The following is a 17,069-nucleotide window of genomic DNA, read 5'->3' on the forward strand; positions in this document are numbered from 1 at the left end:
CGCTCGTGGAAAGGGCGCCTGGTCCAGCCGGGGGACCACTGCGATGGCTTAGTGTCCCTGGCTGTTCTTCCATCTGTGCCGGTCTCCGAAAAAATCCACTGCAACAGGACACAAGTGGGAGTGAAGCATTTTGGGGGGGGGGCACAACAATGAGCCACCCAAGCCCACCCAGCAAGGCGGCTGGCGTGAGAGGGAGGGTGCAATCTGCTCTATCTGCAGCAATAAAGAAGTTCCTTGTCACAACGCTGACAAAAGAAAAGGCAGCATCACCAGAAAACAATCCTATCTGCAGAAAGATTTCTTCTTCTTTTTTTTTTTTTTTAATTTGTTAATTAGTGACTGCTGGGCATCACAAGAATCGTTGTTTTCTCTGATATGCTGATTTCTTCTGTCTCTCAGTGGAATTGGAGATCACAAAAATAAAAAAAAAAAAAAGAAAAGCTGCTTCTAAAGAAGAGGGAATGGGGAAAAAGTTTTAGTAAGGTCAGAAGAAATTTAATTGAAGGAATGAGTTTATTTCTTCTTTCCTACAGGGGTATTATGTTCTTTTGCTATAGCAAATCGCTGGTTAAAACGACCAAGGCAAAACAAAATGGTTTTTAAATTATAGATCAAAGAGCGGGACATTTCTGGAAGCCCATCATGGCTCGGTGCCGCTGGGCACATCTTGGTGAGCGGAGGAAAAGCCTGGAGGAGAAAGTCCTTGGGTCTGCAGCTCCGGGTGGGAAGTTTCAGGGCTGGGGGGGGGAGAAGCTTTCCAAGCCATCGCTCACGCTTGTAGGAACCAGACTTTGCAGGCAGCAAATGCCGCTTTCTGCGCTGCGGTTTTGGGGAGTCCACCCCGCACCAAAGCCGGCTGCTGCCGGGAGAGCTGTGCACCAAACGTGTTCTTTCTTTTGCAAGATACGTGCTGCCGAGTAAAGCTGGCAAGGATTCCCTGGAAAACCTGAGCTGGTATCTATTGGTCCCAAACATATTTGTAGAAAGATCAAAAAAAAGCCCCCCTCCACCCCCCACCCCCTGCCTGCTAGGGCATAGTGGTAGCTTCTAGCGAATATTTACTCTGCCCGTCCGCGTTTAACATATCTGCGGTGCCAGCTGCCTGCAGCCCTGCCGTCCTTTGAACGCCGCGCTGCAAAAAAGTGTTTGCTCCGGCACAACAGATAAAATGTTTTTCTTTGAGTGCATCCCTTGAATTATTTCCATGCTAATGAAGACCCTGGTGAGGTGCTTCCAAACCAGAGCCTCCGGACAGCGACAGCATCCTGGGGAGCAGAGCTGGGAGATTTCTGGTTTCTGCGCTCCCCCAGCCATCCCAGCTCCACGCTGCCTGGCAGGAGGGAAGTCAGCGCCTGGCTGGTGCTGGGACCTGGGGCTCATTTTGGCTCATCAGTGCCAGGGGTTCCCCAGCTCAGGAGGGTGCAGCAGGTACCCCAGCATCCCTGCCGGGGGTCCGACAGCCCAACCCTCAGCCCTGGGATCCCCTCCACAGATTTCAGCACCCAAACAGGACCGGAGAGGCCCCACCTGTGGAAATCCCACTCCCTGGCACTGGGGTCAGCCCTGCACGGCGTTTCGGCCAGAGCATCACCTGCTCCCGCCGGTGGGGGACAAGGGGCGGCCGGGGGAGCGCTGGCCCCGAGCCCTGCCCAAGGTCGGGCTCCTGCTCATACATTTTTAACGGAACCCGCAGCTGAGGTTACAGCCCCAGCCTTTGAAATCGCCGCGTAATTTTGCAGTGAGGCTCCAGCTTTGCCCGCCAGCATCTTCCCCCCGAGGCCGCAGCCCCAGCAAAGCTCCTCAGCCCCACTCCCTGCCCAGGCCCCTTCCAGCCCCCGATTGCAACCCCCAGCTCACTGCCCGGTGATCCATCCCCACGGGAGACCCCAGGCCCCCACAGCCTGCCCTCTCCCAGGGTGGGAATGCACTGCTCCCCTGCAGGCGTGGGGGCTCGGTGCCCCCCTGGTGCTGCCAGCCCGGCACAGCCCCCCCAGTGCCAGCCAGGGCGCCCACCCACCCACGCCCTTGCAGCACCGACACCAAGGGCAGGAGGCATTGACATTCCCGTTGGGTCCGCGCAGAGCAAAAGTAAACTTAACGACGTTATCCACTGATCTGGTAATTAATACCCTGGATGCTTTTTATTGGAACGAACGAGGGCCAGGACATGCCAGGGGTTTTAATGAAGGGCCGTGGGGGAGAGGCGCAGCCCCGTTTCCCCTGAAAGGGGCTGGGCTGGGGGCTGCCTTGTGCCCCATGTCAGGTGCCTCTGGGGTGGTCCCAGCCTCGCCCCCACCTCACCAGCCCCTGCAACCTGCTCTCTCTGCCCAGGCGCTACAGCTAAGCGCCGCAGCAGACCCCACTGGGTCTTCTTTTTAAATGAGATACTTTTAAGATCTTTAAATATTAGGCGAGAAGTGTTTTCCCAAGCTGTCACTGTGCCGCGCTCCACTGTGCCCATCAGGGGCAGGGAGCGGGCAGGAACCTGCTGCCCGACAGCGCCGGGGACACCGGGACCATTTCACTCCAAAATTGCTGTATCTTTAGTTGATCCCACTGCTATTTTTAATACAGATGCCTTATTGAGATTCAAATGAATGTTTCAAATCCTCGCTCCTTTGCATAATTCTTTTTAATTAACACTTCAAAGGTTTGAACACAAGATCCATGCTATTTCCCTAACGAAGTTGACTGAACCTCCTTTCCCCCAAAGCTCCCCTGCCACATTTCCGAGGGCTAAAGCTGGGGACGGGTCTGTCCCCTGTGTCCCCTGCGTGGGGGGATGACGGCGTTTGGGATCGGGCTCTGCAGAAATGGGAGCTAAGGGACCAGAGGGGGTTGACGGCTGCAGCACTGGGGAGGGGCTGCTGTGCCATCACCCATCACCCTGGCCAGCTTGGCACATGCCGGGCGGCAAAACAGCCCGAGCTTGGCACAGAAATGTGGCATTTGAAGTGGATGCGGTCCAGGTCACCACTCCTTCACACCCTGCCCCAGCTGCACCTCTAACACAGCCGTGCCCCCCGAGGTCAAACAAAACCTCCCCAAAAAGGAGCATCCCGTCTCCACTGTGGTCACATTTTCAACCTTCTCAGCACCCAAAAGGCTCAGAGGCACCGTTCTTCCTTCTGAAATGGTACTTTAAAAATAAACCCTGGAATTGTCACACAGTTGCAGTCACTAGTAAAAGCTGGAGCTTTTCCCCAGCTATGCCAAGAGCAGGGAACGATGCAAAGCCCCAAGGTTATAACACAGACACAGGAGAGAAGGAACAAGGCCAGGTCCCTGTCCCACCTTCCCCCCATCCCTGTACCCACAGGGTCCCCCTGTCCTAGCAGGAGCTGCCTTGCTTTGCAGCACCGGGACCCTGAAAGCACCGTTGGTGCAACAAATGGGAAAATGAGCTGCAGTTTTAATTCCTGCAAGTGAAGAAATGATTAGACACAACAAAATTGTATAATTAGTGGGATTTAATAAGAGACTGTCCCAGACATGCCAAAGAAGTAGGCTTTTGTTCAGCTACAAAAGACGTTAATTTGCAAATACTCTTAATATTCATTTTTTGTTATTTAGACTGATATTTTGAAAGTCTCCGATAAAATGAGAAATCTGGACTAAGCATTCCAGTTGCATTTCCAAGCACAGGAATCCAGCTTTGATGTTCCCCTTGATAACATCTTTTTAGAGCTTTGACTGCATCAAATTAAATTCTGATTACCCTGATAGTGCAATACAGCTTCCAAATGTATTCAGGTGACTTTTTGTTCTGGAAGGAAATTAGCCATTCTGACAAGGACACTTGTTAGGCAGCAAAGAGATGGGGAGGAAACAGCTTTGCCAGGGAAGCAGCACGTTCCCGGCCCCAATTTCAGCCCTGGGGCTGCTGGGCTGGGATGCCCCTTTGAGCCAGGCTCGCTGGGGCTGCAGGAGGGAGGGGACATAGGCAGCCCCTCCAGAGCACAGTTGCACCTTTGGTGGCCCACAGGGCTCCCAGCACCGAGCAGAGTCCAGGTACATCCACCCCATCCGGAGGGGACATCCCAAAGGGACGTGCCCTTGGGTGGCAGATCCTGTGGGAGCATGGACCACAGGTGGCCACAGGATGTGAGGTTAGAGCAGGGTGGCCACATCCATGCAGAGATGTCACCTCTGTCTGTGCCCCCACAGAGACCCATTTCATGTCTCACCGCTGGATTAAACACATCCCTAAAGCACCCATGCAGCTCCTGGCACGAGCCAAGCATCCCAGGGGGATGAGGTCCCTAGCACGGATGACGAAGAATGTTCTACCCGTCACCTCTTCCGAGCCACCCGTGATGCCAAGGAAAAGGCGGGGATGCCTGTGCCACCCTCACCCTGTCCATCTGCATGCAGCAGTGCCCAGGCTCCGCTCCTTGGCTGGATGCTAGGATGAAAATAAAGTACAAATATTATTGTTGGCAGAGATTACCTGCTCCCCCACTGTGATTTAGGCATCTTTAAACTTCATGTTTTATTAATCCTCACCATACAAATAACAGCACCGAAATGGGATGTCTGCAAACAAAGGCATGCGCTACAGTGTTATCGCTCTGAGATACCAGGGCTTGGGCACTCGATTGCAAATGTGGACATTAATGAATTATATAATAGAACTAAACAAAAAATGGAGCTGGAGTCACCCGCCCTGAGCAGGGATGCAGTGCTCATGGCCTTTGCCTCCTCCCTGGGCAGCCCAGCCCCTGGAAAGAGCATCTTTGATGGAAAACTCGCTTTGACTGGATAAAGCCTCTTGTCCCCCAAACCCATTTTTCCCATGCACATCTCCCTCTGGGAGCGTTGGCTGCAAAAGGGGACTTGCTTGAGGGGGGGACAGCTCAACATGCCACTGGAGTGGTCCTCCCCCTCGGGCTGCAGCGCCGGGACCGGTGGAGCAGAGGGTCACAAACCTCCTTGAAGCAGCTGGCCAGGGCCAGGGCCGAGCCGTGCCAGCAGGATCGCACATGGGAGCCACTGCCCAGCTCCCCACGCCAGAGCTGCGTGGCTGGGAGAAGATCCCAGTCTCCGGCGCTGCCCACAGCAGCATCTTGAGACCCGACGTGAGTGAGCAGCAGCACCTTTAGAAGTGAAGGGCAGGGAAAGTAACGACTTCATCAGCTCCCTGCCCAGCACCGATGCTGGGCTGAGTCCCGATGGACCTTCCCGTGTCCATAGGTTTCACAAGCAAAGCTCAAATAAATTATTCTCCCTCCAGCCACTGGAGGACGGGGTGACTCAGGGACCCAGCTATGATGGGAGACCCTGAGACCCTGCAATGCACAGGGCCAAGGAGCCAAGGGGGATACAGAAAGTCTCAAGTTACTTGTTTTTGACAGCAACTTACACACTTTGGAAAAATAAATCAGCAGGCTAGCACGGACCACGTTACAGCTCCGCAGCCAGTTTTCACATTGTTCTTATCAATCACCTGTAATTTTCTTGGGACCTCACTCTGGAACCAACCCGTCACCTGCAAACCTCACCAGCTATTCAGAAAGAGTTAAAAGCTTTCAGGTAATCCCAGTAACGGAGAACGTTAAGCCTAGGAAAACAAGAAGCCAGGTAGCAAGGAAAAAAAAGCATCTCAGTTTTTTTCCTGTATCTTAAGACAGTTGGCCACACTGGGAAAGCTCTGCCTTTCCGTAAAGGATCTACAGCCCAGGGGAGCATTAAAGCACGGCAGGAGAGATGGATGTTTCGCGGCTGTATGGGGTGCTGCTGTGCTGGGCCATGGGCAGTCAGGGCAATTCCCCACGAAGAGATGCTGTGCCATGGAAGGAGCACCCAGCCCTGGAGCAAATTCCCCCAGTCCTGCCCCACGGGGGACAGCATAACCCCACGGTGCTCAGAGCGTCCGTACAGGCACGTGTGGTGGGAACACAGGGGAAGAGGGGCAGGAGGCTGGGGGCAGCGTGGCTTACCCAGACCCACACACGCGGCAGGCACCAAGCACAGCTCTCCCCCAGGACCGATCCGCAGCGATGGCCATTTCCCTGGGCTCTGAAGGGCTGCACTGGGTGAGCTGGAAGGGATGAGGGTGACCCAGCTGCCGTCTCTGCACCTGTAAAATTAAGGTGACATCACTCAAACGAGCGGGTGCCAGTCTCAAAGCGAAGGGAGAGGGGTCTGGCGCACACGCTGTGACACTGGGGGCGTTCTGGATGCACCAAAGGAGGGACTGGGGAGACTAAGAGGGAAAATCATCATGGATTAATGAATAGCACCACCACCCCGCAGCCTGGGAGGTACCTGACAGCAGCGAGCTGGGGGAGCTGCCCCAGGAGCGGGTGTCTGGTCAGGCTGTCACCTCCAGCACAGGGGTGCAGAAAAGTAAAGACCACGTGCCAGCTCCCGGGGCACCTCATCGGCTGTTTGCAAACCCTGCTCTTGGCAGGGCCCAAGCGCTGATGGCTCCAGGTCACTGCTGGGGCTCAGGGCGTGGGGGGACTTGCCAAAGCCCCATATTTGAGCTGTGAAGGGAAAGCCCCCCCTTGCCCCCCAGCCGTTGCCATCTCATCATGGCTCGTGCACTGCAAAACACCCTTAACACGCCCCCAGCAGCCCCGGGGTGCCCGACTTCAGCCACAGAGTTTATTGTTTAGTAACGAGCTCACCACACCAGCAAGCCGGGACAGGGGTGGATGGTACATGAATACATATCTGTAGTAGTTACACAGACTGAGATTTGTACAGCTTTTGTACAGAGGAAGAAATAAAATGAATCAAATAACAAAATAGACATTAGCAGTCAAACCTTTTTTTTTTTTTTTTTTATATCATACTAACAAAATCTGATAGCCAAAAAATGACTAAGCTACAAAATTGTAATACATACTGTACGGGTAAAAGGTTATCATCCATTTATACATCTAGTATCATCTTTATTCTGGTAACTTACATGAGGCCTATAGGATCTTAGTGTATTAATAACTCCCTACGAGATAGTGCTGAGCTGCTAAAGCTGCCGAACAACGGAGTACTGGAATTTCTGTTAAGACTTTTACAGTGTTACTTTGCATCGTTTTGTTTTAATGAAACCCTCATGCATCTGGTACTGCAAGCCAGAGGAACCGCTGGTGCTGGGGGTAGGCAAGAGCTGGAAAGCCTTGGCTGGCAACGTGGCAGCTGTTGTTTGGTCCGGCACCGGCACCGCGCTGCCCCTTGCTCCAGCTCTCTGGCTGCTGTAGGAGGGATAAAGCTGAAATCACCAAATCAACACCGATTCCTTTCCCTTTGGTCTAGAGGGTTAGAGAAGAACTCGCTGAACATGGAGCAGTCTCCATTTCAAAGACTTTCTTCACTGGATAACGTCTCAGCTTTCAGCAGAAAAGCGTCACTAACCGTTGGGATAACACAGCTGGCCGGGAGGGCCAGTCTCACAACAGGGGTGCTGGTCCTTCCCTTGGTGCCGAGGGATCCAGCAGTGGGATCTCCTGCTCCCCGCCCTGCACCCTGCTCTGAAGCGTGATGCTCAGGGCTCAGCTCCAGATGCAAAAGCAGCATGGCACGCACAAGCTGGGAGAGGGGCTGGGCAGAACACAGCCCCCCCGGTACCAGCTCCCGGGGATCGAGATAAAAGCAAGGCTGAAGCCGAAGGGGAAGAGAAGGCACAAACAGGAACCAGCCCCTGACCGACAACAGGAGATGGGTGCATCAGTGCTCCAATGCCCTTGGAAAATCTCCCCCCAAGAACCAAGCCAGTAAGACCAAATATCATGAAATACTTTATACACCACCACATAGGCAAAAATAGCACTTAAAACTTACAAATAAATAGAGGGGCTGGGGAATCTCCTCCTTGTCCTTTCCAAGTTTGTCCCTAGTTTGGTCCCGTACAACCTCAGAAGGGCAGGCAGTGGGAAGTGCCCTTGGGAAGCCTGTGCCAATTTCAGAGAGGGAGGACACGGTTGGTGTCCTTTAAACGCCTCCTGGCCACTGCGTACAGCGTTGAGCTGAAACCCAGATGACACACGTGATAACACGTCCTGTTGACACTGTTGGTCCTGTTTGGGGAGCAGCTCCCACGGACCTGCACACCAACAGCGGTGGGGACACAGGGGACCTGGCTTTGCCTTGCTGCCCCTTTTGGTACAGCCCCGCAACACGAAGACCACACAGCCTCCACAGAAAGCCAAGAAGTGCCATCAGCTCCTGGCTGATCCTTAGGGACCAGCACAGCTATTTACAGCCAAAGATGACCATCAGCACTAACTTCAAACCTGCTCTGACGCATCTGCTGCCATTCTGCATTGTCACCTGAGCTGACTGGGAAGACCACAGGTCTGAGCTGCTCACAGGGGATGGTCCCTGGAAGGAGCCAGGAGCCAGAGACTCCTCCACCCTGAACCACTGCACCCTGACAACTTTGGGTCTGATTGAAGGAACCATATACATGGTCCCCATAACCACTCCTGAGGAATCCTACCCTGTGCCAAGCCAAAGGTTCATCAGGGGAGGTGGAAAAGGCAGGTATTTTTCCTCTGCAGATGAAGGCAGCTGGTCACCAGTCACTAGAAGAATCATCAGGGAAAATAAGTTACAAACCAGAATGGACTCTCCCACCTGCAGGCGCCCGGGCAGCCCTGGGCTTGGGAACAGGTGGCACTGGAAGAAGACCCCTACTACAACAGCAGGAGCTGCAGACATGACTTCAGAGACCATCCAGCCAACAGGAGCACTTTGGGAAACAACAGCCCTAAATCCTTAAAACCAGCAGCTCCCAGCGATGTATTCACAGTTGCAGGCTGTAACAATGCACACTGCTTCTGGGATTTTCCTAAATCACCAAAGAGATAAATAAGCCAACCAGGAGGATTTTGGAATCTACCACTACGATTCCCTGGGAAAGTCCCACCAGAGCTAGGTATAGATGCGGCAATCTTCCTGGTGATTAGTAAGAGCTGAAGCACTTCTACAAGGCAGGATGGGATCCCACTTGAATTATTTCCAGCCAATTCGATCCCAAGCTCTGCCTGCCCCTGCTGTGCACCAGATTTAAGCTGTGTTTTCTGACCTGCTTCGCTCCCCTGAAGTCGCCTTCCCTTCTCACCTTCCCTTGGAATGGAGGCAGATCACCAACTCTGCAGCAAGTGAGCAGGGCCCAGTGTTGTATCACAGGCCCAGGTCCATCAGCATCCTCCTCACGGCAGAATTGGAGCCACAGAGCCCACATCTTTCCCAGGTTGCTTCTGCCTGCCCATCCTTCAAGGAAGCAGGAGTCTGGCAACCCACTAAGAAGTAGCAACACAACTTTGTAGGAAATCAGGGCAAAAAGCAACGAAGCTGACACACTGTGATGTTCATCTGCCTGTGGTATGGCTCAGATCTCCTCCCTCAGTGGTCTCTTCTGTCTTGTTCTCTTTCATAGATGCCCCATCATAACAAAGAGCTTCTGAAGACTGGAGGAGCTGGGTACGAACTAGAGGAAGCCTGGTAAAAATATTGCTGTGATAGTGAACAGTGAATCTGAACTGGACTCTCACACCCCTTTAAGAGCATATTATCCCCTTCCTCCACCCTACTGTCCCTTGGGAGCTGTGGGGCAAAGTTCAAGAGAAGAGGAAAGCCTTCAGAAGGAGGAATAAGTCCCTTGCCTGGGCCTGCACTGCTGTGTACAGACACAAGAGCTGCATGGGCTCCAGTCTTGAATTTCTTCTGTTCCAAATGCTTGTACTCAGGTCACGCACAGAGGATTGCTGTACCCATCAAATACAGCCAGCCACTACTGCATGAATGCTTACAGCAGCATCTTAACCTCCTCCATTCCTGGTGGCAGGGGACAGGCACCATACTGAAGAGCCAAAGGCGGCTCTGGAGAACGGCCAGGTAATCCCCGATTAGCTGTTAAATTAAACGGGCAAGGAGGGAACCATCTCCTTCAAGGCATCTGCCCTACACTGACTGCAGCCAGCACGGAGCTCTCAGGCCAGCGATGCTGAGATCTGTGCTGTCCTGTGCTCAAAAAAGACCCAACAAACCAGACCTGGGCGAGGGGCAGCAGGCCAGGCAGCCTGGCCGTGGCCCAGGGCATCGGCAGGCCTGCTCAGCGACCTCTCTGCAGCAAGAAATGCCAACCACACCTGAGCAAGAAACTCAGAGCCACCACAGCTCTTTCCCCAAACAGCAGTGGGTGAGAAACGAAATAAATACCCCTCTGCAATCAGATTACTTCCCACAACATGCTATGATACAAGTGCAGGTTCTGTGCTCTAGAACAGCAATGTCTTCTACAAGGCGAGAAGGGAAACGTGTCCCCACACCCTGCCTTTTTTCAGCCCACGCATGCCAGCACGAACAGTCAGCCCAGCAGGTTTCACTTGCTTGTGCAGGTCTTCGGGACAGCAGGGTGGGTGGAAGGGAAGGGACAGACCATGTGGGAAGCGTGCAGCCTCTGGGCACGCGCTTTGGAGCTGAACACCACAAGCAAATCCCTTGGCAGCTCCTGCGGGGTTACTGGGACTCGCTGACACTTTGGCCACTGTTTGGGGCAGCTGTTACCCAGACCACGTCAGCTGGTGGGACAAGGGCAGCTCAAGCAATACAGATTCCACAGTCAAAACCAATACAAGTAAGAAACCAAACCCAAAGAGATCTTTCTGCTCCCTCCTGGAACAATGGCTGTCTTGGAAAACTGGACTCCAGGATTGTCCCGATTACATCCGTTAGTATATTATAAACATTGTCCTGCTTTAAGGTGAAAATACTGTGTCTGGTCTTTTGGAGGTGCTAAAGCCAGATGTGGTATCGTTTTTCCTGACTGTGCACAAGGAGCTGATACTGGCGTGAAATGATCCTCTTCACCTCTTCTCTATCAGAGCTTTTCCTGGAAGAAAACAGACCTTGTGAGGCAAAACGAGGGCAAGCACAGAGGTCTTTCTACAGAAGAAGAAACCGAGGCACAGAGAAGAATGCCACCAGGCCTGCTATGTCCTGACCTATTGATCTGCCCAGATCTGCCTCTTCCTCAGGCCGGCCATCCTGCCTGCAAGGAGATGAAGTCTGAGGCTACAGGTCTTGCCCTACATGATGAAAACCATGGGAGAGCAGGACAGTCTGTGCTACAAATGCCACCCAAGTAAAGGGGACAGCAGAGATCTGAGACCAAGCAGGTTCTAGCTGAGACTGCTGGGAGAAAAGCGATACAGGCACCGACACAGGAGACTGAGGGGAAGCCCCTTTCCCGCTGCTTCTCCCAGAGCAAGCACCCATTAGCACCTCAGTGTGTATCTCACTAGCACCTTCCTGCTGGCTTCAAGCAGTTTTAATGGTAAGGTGAGGATCCCCCCACGCTGGGAAACTGGGCACAAAGCCCCTTGCTTTGCTGTGGGAATGATGGAGTCAAGCTTTGCTGGCAGAACTGCTTCCAGCCCTGAGCTATCCCCAGCACAGCAGGCAAGAAATCACAGAAAGCAATCACTGTTTTTAAACAGCGTTCGGCTTGTAACTTACCTCTTGCTTGTGGGATTTCTCCTGCTGGTGAATCCCGTTAGCAGAACCAGAATTTCCAACAGTCTGCAATGGAGAACGGACAATACTTACTGAAGAGGGACACAGAGCCTAGTGGTTTTGCCTACAAGTGCTAAAATCTGCCAAGACTGCAGTCTCCTTCCCTAGCAGCCCACTCCACACAAGGAAAGGAGAATGCAGAAATCCCACCCCGCTTCTGGCAAGAAGCTTCCTGCCCTCTGTGCCCTGGCCCAAACCCCACATGCCAAATTGCATCTTTCCCAGCTATAAAATATCCCCCAAGTTTCTTATGGACACAGACCCGCTCTTCACTTCTGACTCTTAAATCCCAATAAACAAGCCCTCAGCCAGGGGCAGCGTTAGCTGCAAAACACAGCACAGTGCACATCCCAGCAAGGAAAAGGACATTTGCCATTCCTCATTTCCCATCTCTGGGGATAAGTCTGGCAGCCAGGATAGGCGGTTCTATCTTTAGAAAACATAAGAACTTTTAAACATTTATAATGTTTCTTTAGCAGGGATAACACGGAGCCCTTCAGATTCAAAATGACAGTACAACCAGCACAAGCAGAAGAAACCTGCAGCCTAAAGTCACAGCGTGCCAGATGTCAGTTGCTTGGATCTTGGTAATCAGATTTTGGCAAGTTGCAGATGACAGCAAAACCAGACATTATGGGGAGACAAGACTGCAAGGTTTAAACCCCATCATCAGAGAAGTCCCAGCTACCCAGCTTCCATTCTTACCATCACCAGAAAGGTGCATCACCAACCCTAGTACAGAGGTTTAGTCTGGGCAGGAAAGACAGGCAGAGATTCAAACAGAGCTCTGCTTTGAGAGCCTGAACTGTTTGCCAGGTAAGAGTGCTGCTGTAGTGACTCACCTTTGGGTCTGCACCCACTACCATGGGTGATTCAGGCCTTGCACAAGGCAACATATCCTACCCTGGCCGCAGCACATCCAATCTGTGCACTAAGCAGCTACCAGATACCAGGAATTAGGTTTGAAATTTGGTCTCAGTACGTGGTCATTATAACGAACAAAGTGGTGCTATTCGCTTGAAATTAAAATAAAAATGCTCCTGGAGCAATCGCTACAAATTTTCCAGCAAAAGGCTTGAGTGCCAAAACCCTTGTCATTTCTGGTAAAGCTGCAGGATCAGGGTCTCCCAAGACATGGAGAAGGCAAAGATCCTCTTCCTCTATTACAGGACAAATACTTCGCAGCTGCAGGCATGGAAACAGCATGGCAGCAATTACTCGACAATGAGATGAAGACACAGTGCCATTATGCTCCCCCAGCTCCTGCACCTCCTTGTTTAACAGCAGGGCCAGCCATGCACATCAAGGACTGCAGAGTGTGGTGGCTGACGAAGCCGGGGAAGGGAAAGCAGCAGCAGCTTGTGGTAATTAGAGATTTCCTTCCTGAGCATTCTGCAAAGTGAAGGCTTTACAGACAAAGGGAGAGAGATGCCAAGGCAGATCCCTGGGCAACAGCTGCTGCTCTCAGAGAGGAGATGGGGGGCCAGAAGGTAGTGCAGAATGGGTTACAGTGGAAATGCGGCTTGTAGGGAAGAATCATTGATTCCCTAACTATCGCACCAGAATGTCTTTGGGCCAGCAGTGTCCTTTGGCTCAGCCCGAAAGCCCCTAGTTAACAACTCCCTTTCACGAGGGGAAGGAAGAACAGACATCATACCACAACTAGGGAGCTTTGATCCAGACTTCCTTGTAACTAGGCACTTTAGCAATCTGACATCAATAGAAGTTTGAAGCCTGGCTTCCTGCAATAATCCTCTGTCTCTTAGTACCATGGTTTGTCGTTGAAGGCATAATGCTATCTTGTCGTATCTCTAAGATTTCTTAAGCATGAAGGTATCAAAGTAATACCAGGGACAGATTAGCTGACCTCATATGATCCATTCCGACTCACTTTATATAAGATTAGTTATTTTCTACAGTTGGGGAAGGAATAATCACCACCTGCACCGCCTCTGGAGACAGGAATGCGAAGGGGAAGATTTCCTGTTCTCAAGGGACTTAGCATTAAAGCAAACAGAATAACTTTCCCCACCCCTCCCATAGCTTCCAACAGATGAGGTTGTCATAATGCGTTTTCATTTGACACGCAGCAATTACAGCAGAAGCTAAAGTCACTCTGGAGGTACTGACAGGATTATAGCACATCTTGGACTGCCACAAACTTGTCATCATGACTACAGCTGTCCTGCCTGGAGCTGGCAGACGGCTGCTGCCGCTGCACTGCGGGATACAAAAAGACTTGTCTGCAACATACAGATGCTCAGCTGAGCGAGCAGAGCTTTCAAGGCTGCAGTTTTTACCATGCACCCTCCTCTATACTGCCTCCTGCAAGTACTGCTGCAATGCAAACAGCCATTCGGTGTACCTGCAGACTGTGCAGAAGACAGCATCATGGGAGGAGAAGACTTGATACCCCCCAGATTATCTACCACAACATATCTACACCTGCATCAGGGAAAGCAAGCTCTCTGCCCGTTCTCCGTGTCTAGTGGCTTGTTCTGTACTATCCTAAGGTCTCTGCTTGACTCTGAATGGTAGCTCGTTACTGCAAGAGAAAGATGTTTTTCAGCTAAGAATTTAAATGAGCAAGTATGAGAGGAGCACTGGTGCACCCGGGCTCTGAAAGCCATGACCTGGTTGCAGATACAAGAGGCAACACAAGCTAGAAGGGCAATAAAGGACACGAAGCACAAAGCTTGGCGCAAGGGGCAGGGCACTTCACAGGAGGAATCAGTCCTCCTGTGATACCTCTGTAGACACCACAGAGATGGAAAAAACAAAATGTGGAGAGTCAAGTTATTTGTAGCCTTCAATTTCACAAAGAAGATACAAGGCAAACAATAGAAGCAGTTTTGCTTTTGTCAGAAGAAACAAAGCGAGAGCAAAGGAAGTTGGGAAGAGAAGACAATAACTGGAATAGGAACAATCATGGTTCACCAGCAAACCCAGATCAGATACCAGCTCCTGGAGACATCTCTGTAAGAGAAAGGGAAAACGTTTTCCCAGGGTCACCTCCAAAGTTTCTGCTTATAGACTGCAAGGAAATAAACCTTTTGAAAAACAGGGATGGCAGAAACCCTCAACTTTCATATTATAAAGGGCTTGTACCACAAGGATACGTGGCTACACATCATTGTACATGTAAAGAACAGTTGTTCACACTGCAACCTTCCCCAAAACACCACATTTAGCCACCATTCTTGTGAAGCACAGAAGGATCTGTAATTACCAACTAGCATGGCTTTTCTTAGTTTAAAGCTCCATTTGACAGAACAAAGTCTTGCCAGGCTGTTTCTAGCAGAAAGGAAGGGAGCCAGCTGACTGCATCACCTCCCGACAGCACAGGGCAAGATCGGAGGAGATTGCTCAAGACAGTTGACCACTGAGGGCTGAGTGACCCAAGAAGTGACTGCTGATGCTGTACCTGTGTTTTCTCAGAAGACAGCCTCATTGCTTCCATGAGCTTTTCCATCTGGTGGCCCTGCTCCAGCGCATTGCGCAGCACATCCTCCGTGCTGACGAGCCGATGCTGCAGCCGGATCACTTCTGACTCTGATGAGGGATCAATCAGGGAATATCGCCGCTGATCCGTAACTGATTTTTCCTTGTCCTTATGCAGCAAAGGGAAAATAGAAGCATGTTAGATTAAAACCGGTAACTACAGAAACTAAGCAGAAATCCACAGTAACTCATGTAACTGTGTTTTGATTTCAACAGTAGATGGGGTCAGAGCACAACTCTGAAGGCAATCGTATCAAGTACAGCCAGCAGCAGCTCCAATTTGTTCCCAGCAGAGCTCAAATAAATTATTCACATTTCAACCACTGGAGGACACCGAAGTACACAGGAATTAGAGGACATTGCTAATTCCTAGATGAGAGAATGTGTAAACCAATGTGGGGTAGCTGGCTGACCTTCAGTTTCTCCCACTAATTTTAGCCCTATTTAGCCATGGATCTAAAAGCTGTGGGAACAGAAAAACATTGGACAAGGACACCTGGACATTTTTGCTCTTTAACGAGGCATCACTAAGACAGGCCACAGCTCACAGGTGCCGTCAAGAAAGTTCCCATCAGATGCTCAGCAGCCCAAAAGAAAGCATGAAGACTTGGAGCAAGAGTGAAGGGCTAGGCCCTCCCACAAGCAGCTCAGAGCCCTCCAACCCACAGCCAGGAGGTGTTTTAGTGCCCTCACCAACACAACCAGCTTCTCTCGAAGCCCCTTGATGTCATCTTTGAGCTTCTGTTCTTTCATCCGCCACTCAGCTTTGTGCACTTCCCGGCTAAGGTCCCGCTCTGGCCCAGGCGAGTGCCGGTTGGCCTCCAGTAGCAACGCCCTCAATTCATTCAGGCTCCTGGAAAAAGCAGCGTGAAAAGGTGAAGACATTTCCAGAGCCCACACACCACTGGACTCCTGCTGTGCTCCCTCCCACCTTTGCTACAGATCCAAAGAAAGGCCAGCGAGCAAACCTGACCCAACTCCCACCAGTCTGGGGCCTTCAGACCTCCTGCCCTCCCCACTGTGCCAGCTTTAAGGAGCCTGGGACCTGCACAGGGCACCGTATTTCAGAGCAGGGCAGCAGCCAGCTTGGCTAGCTTGTCAATGACTTCATTCAGCACCTATATAGCACTGAGCTGTCTTGTAGCTCCTGGCAAGCAGTGAAAGGGCAGTCCCTTTGATAATTCACAGCCCAATTTTAACCAAATGCCCACATGAGTATCTCTAAAGAACGGGAAAGCTGGGGGCTGGACTTCAACAATTCACCCTCTAGATTTCTTTTGGTGGTAAGTTACAGCACCCTGAATGAACAGACACAGAGTCCCCTGCCTCCAGCTCCGTCCTTCAGACTGACCTTTCCTTCTTGAGTAGCTCCTGGCTAATCAGGACCAGTTGCCCTGAAGCATCGTGTGTTTTCTTGCTCAAGGCTTCCAGTTCACCTTCCAGCCTCTTCTTTTCTTTTAACACCAAATCAGCCTTCTTTTCTGCCATTTTGCATTTATTTTCCAAAGCTACGAGAGGCAGAGGATACAGGGGGGAAGAAAGGTCACTTAGTCCTTTACTTACATTTCTGCTTTTTGCCTTTTCGCCGTTCCCACTCCTAACAGAACAGACCTGGTTAGCTCTGAATCTAGCCCTGTTTAAGGGGAGCTCTCTGAAACAACATGCCCATCTCAATTTACTTCTGCCTCTTTCAGCTTTTGACATTCAATGAGTCCAAATATTCCTAGGGTACAAATATCTTCTGCAGTGTTTGTGTTCAACTCCTGAAAAGAGACTGAAACCCCTGAATGAATTTTTACCAACAATATCCATTAAAAGACAGGCAGTGTCACGTTTTACACCAGACCATTTCAGCACCTGGGCCCTTGTTCACCACCAGTACAGAGGACGAGCAGGGAAACACCCGGTTCCTACCAGCATTGGATTAGGGAAACTTACCACTTACTTGGGCCCTTAGAGTTTCAGTCTGGGACACCAGTGATGACACCTCTTTGTCTCTTTTACTCAGCTTGTCTTGGAGGTCTGTGGGAGAATGAAAAGACAAG

General features: G+C 51.4%; 1 protein-coding gene across 9 annotated transcripts in view; it reads right to left on the reverse strand.

The window, feature by feature from the left end:
* Nucleotides 1-3,469: 3,469 nt before the first annotated feature.
* The window catches only part of CLIP2 (CAP-Gly domain containing linker protein 2), a 104,537-nt gene continuing 90,937 nt past the window's right edge, over nucleotides 3,470-17,069 (reverse strand). For 5 of the 9 annotated variants that reach the window (XM_040613546.1, XM_040613578.1, XM_040613553.1 and 2 more), the window contains 5 exons: nucleotides 16,963-17,046; nucleotides 16,376-16,532; nucleotides 15,718-15,877; nucleotides 14,948-15,133; nucleotides 11,536-14,499 (listed from right to left, as the gene is read on the reverse strand). In XM_040613546.1, the coding sequence (XP_040469480.1) occupies nucleotides 14,320-14,499; nucleotides 14,948-15,133; nucleotides 15,718-15,877; nucleotides 16,376-16,532; nucleotides 16,963-17,046 (767 nt within the window). In that variant the 3' untranslated portion in view covers nucleotides 11,536-14,319. The other 4 variants (XM_040613570.1, XM_040613594.1, XR_005830722.1 and 1 more) reach the window with 3 other exon arrangements.

The sequence above is a fragment of the Falco naumanni genome, chromosome 1 (genome assembly GCF_017639655.2).
Source record: "Falco naumanni isolate bFalNau1 chromosome 1, bFalNau1.pat, whole genome shotgun sequence".
Classification (NCBI taxonomy): domain Eukaryota; kingdom Metazoa; phylum Chordata; class Aves; order Falconiformes; family Falconidae; genus Falco; species Falco naumanni.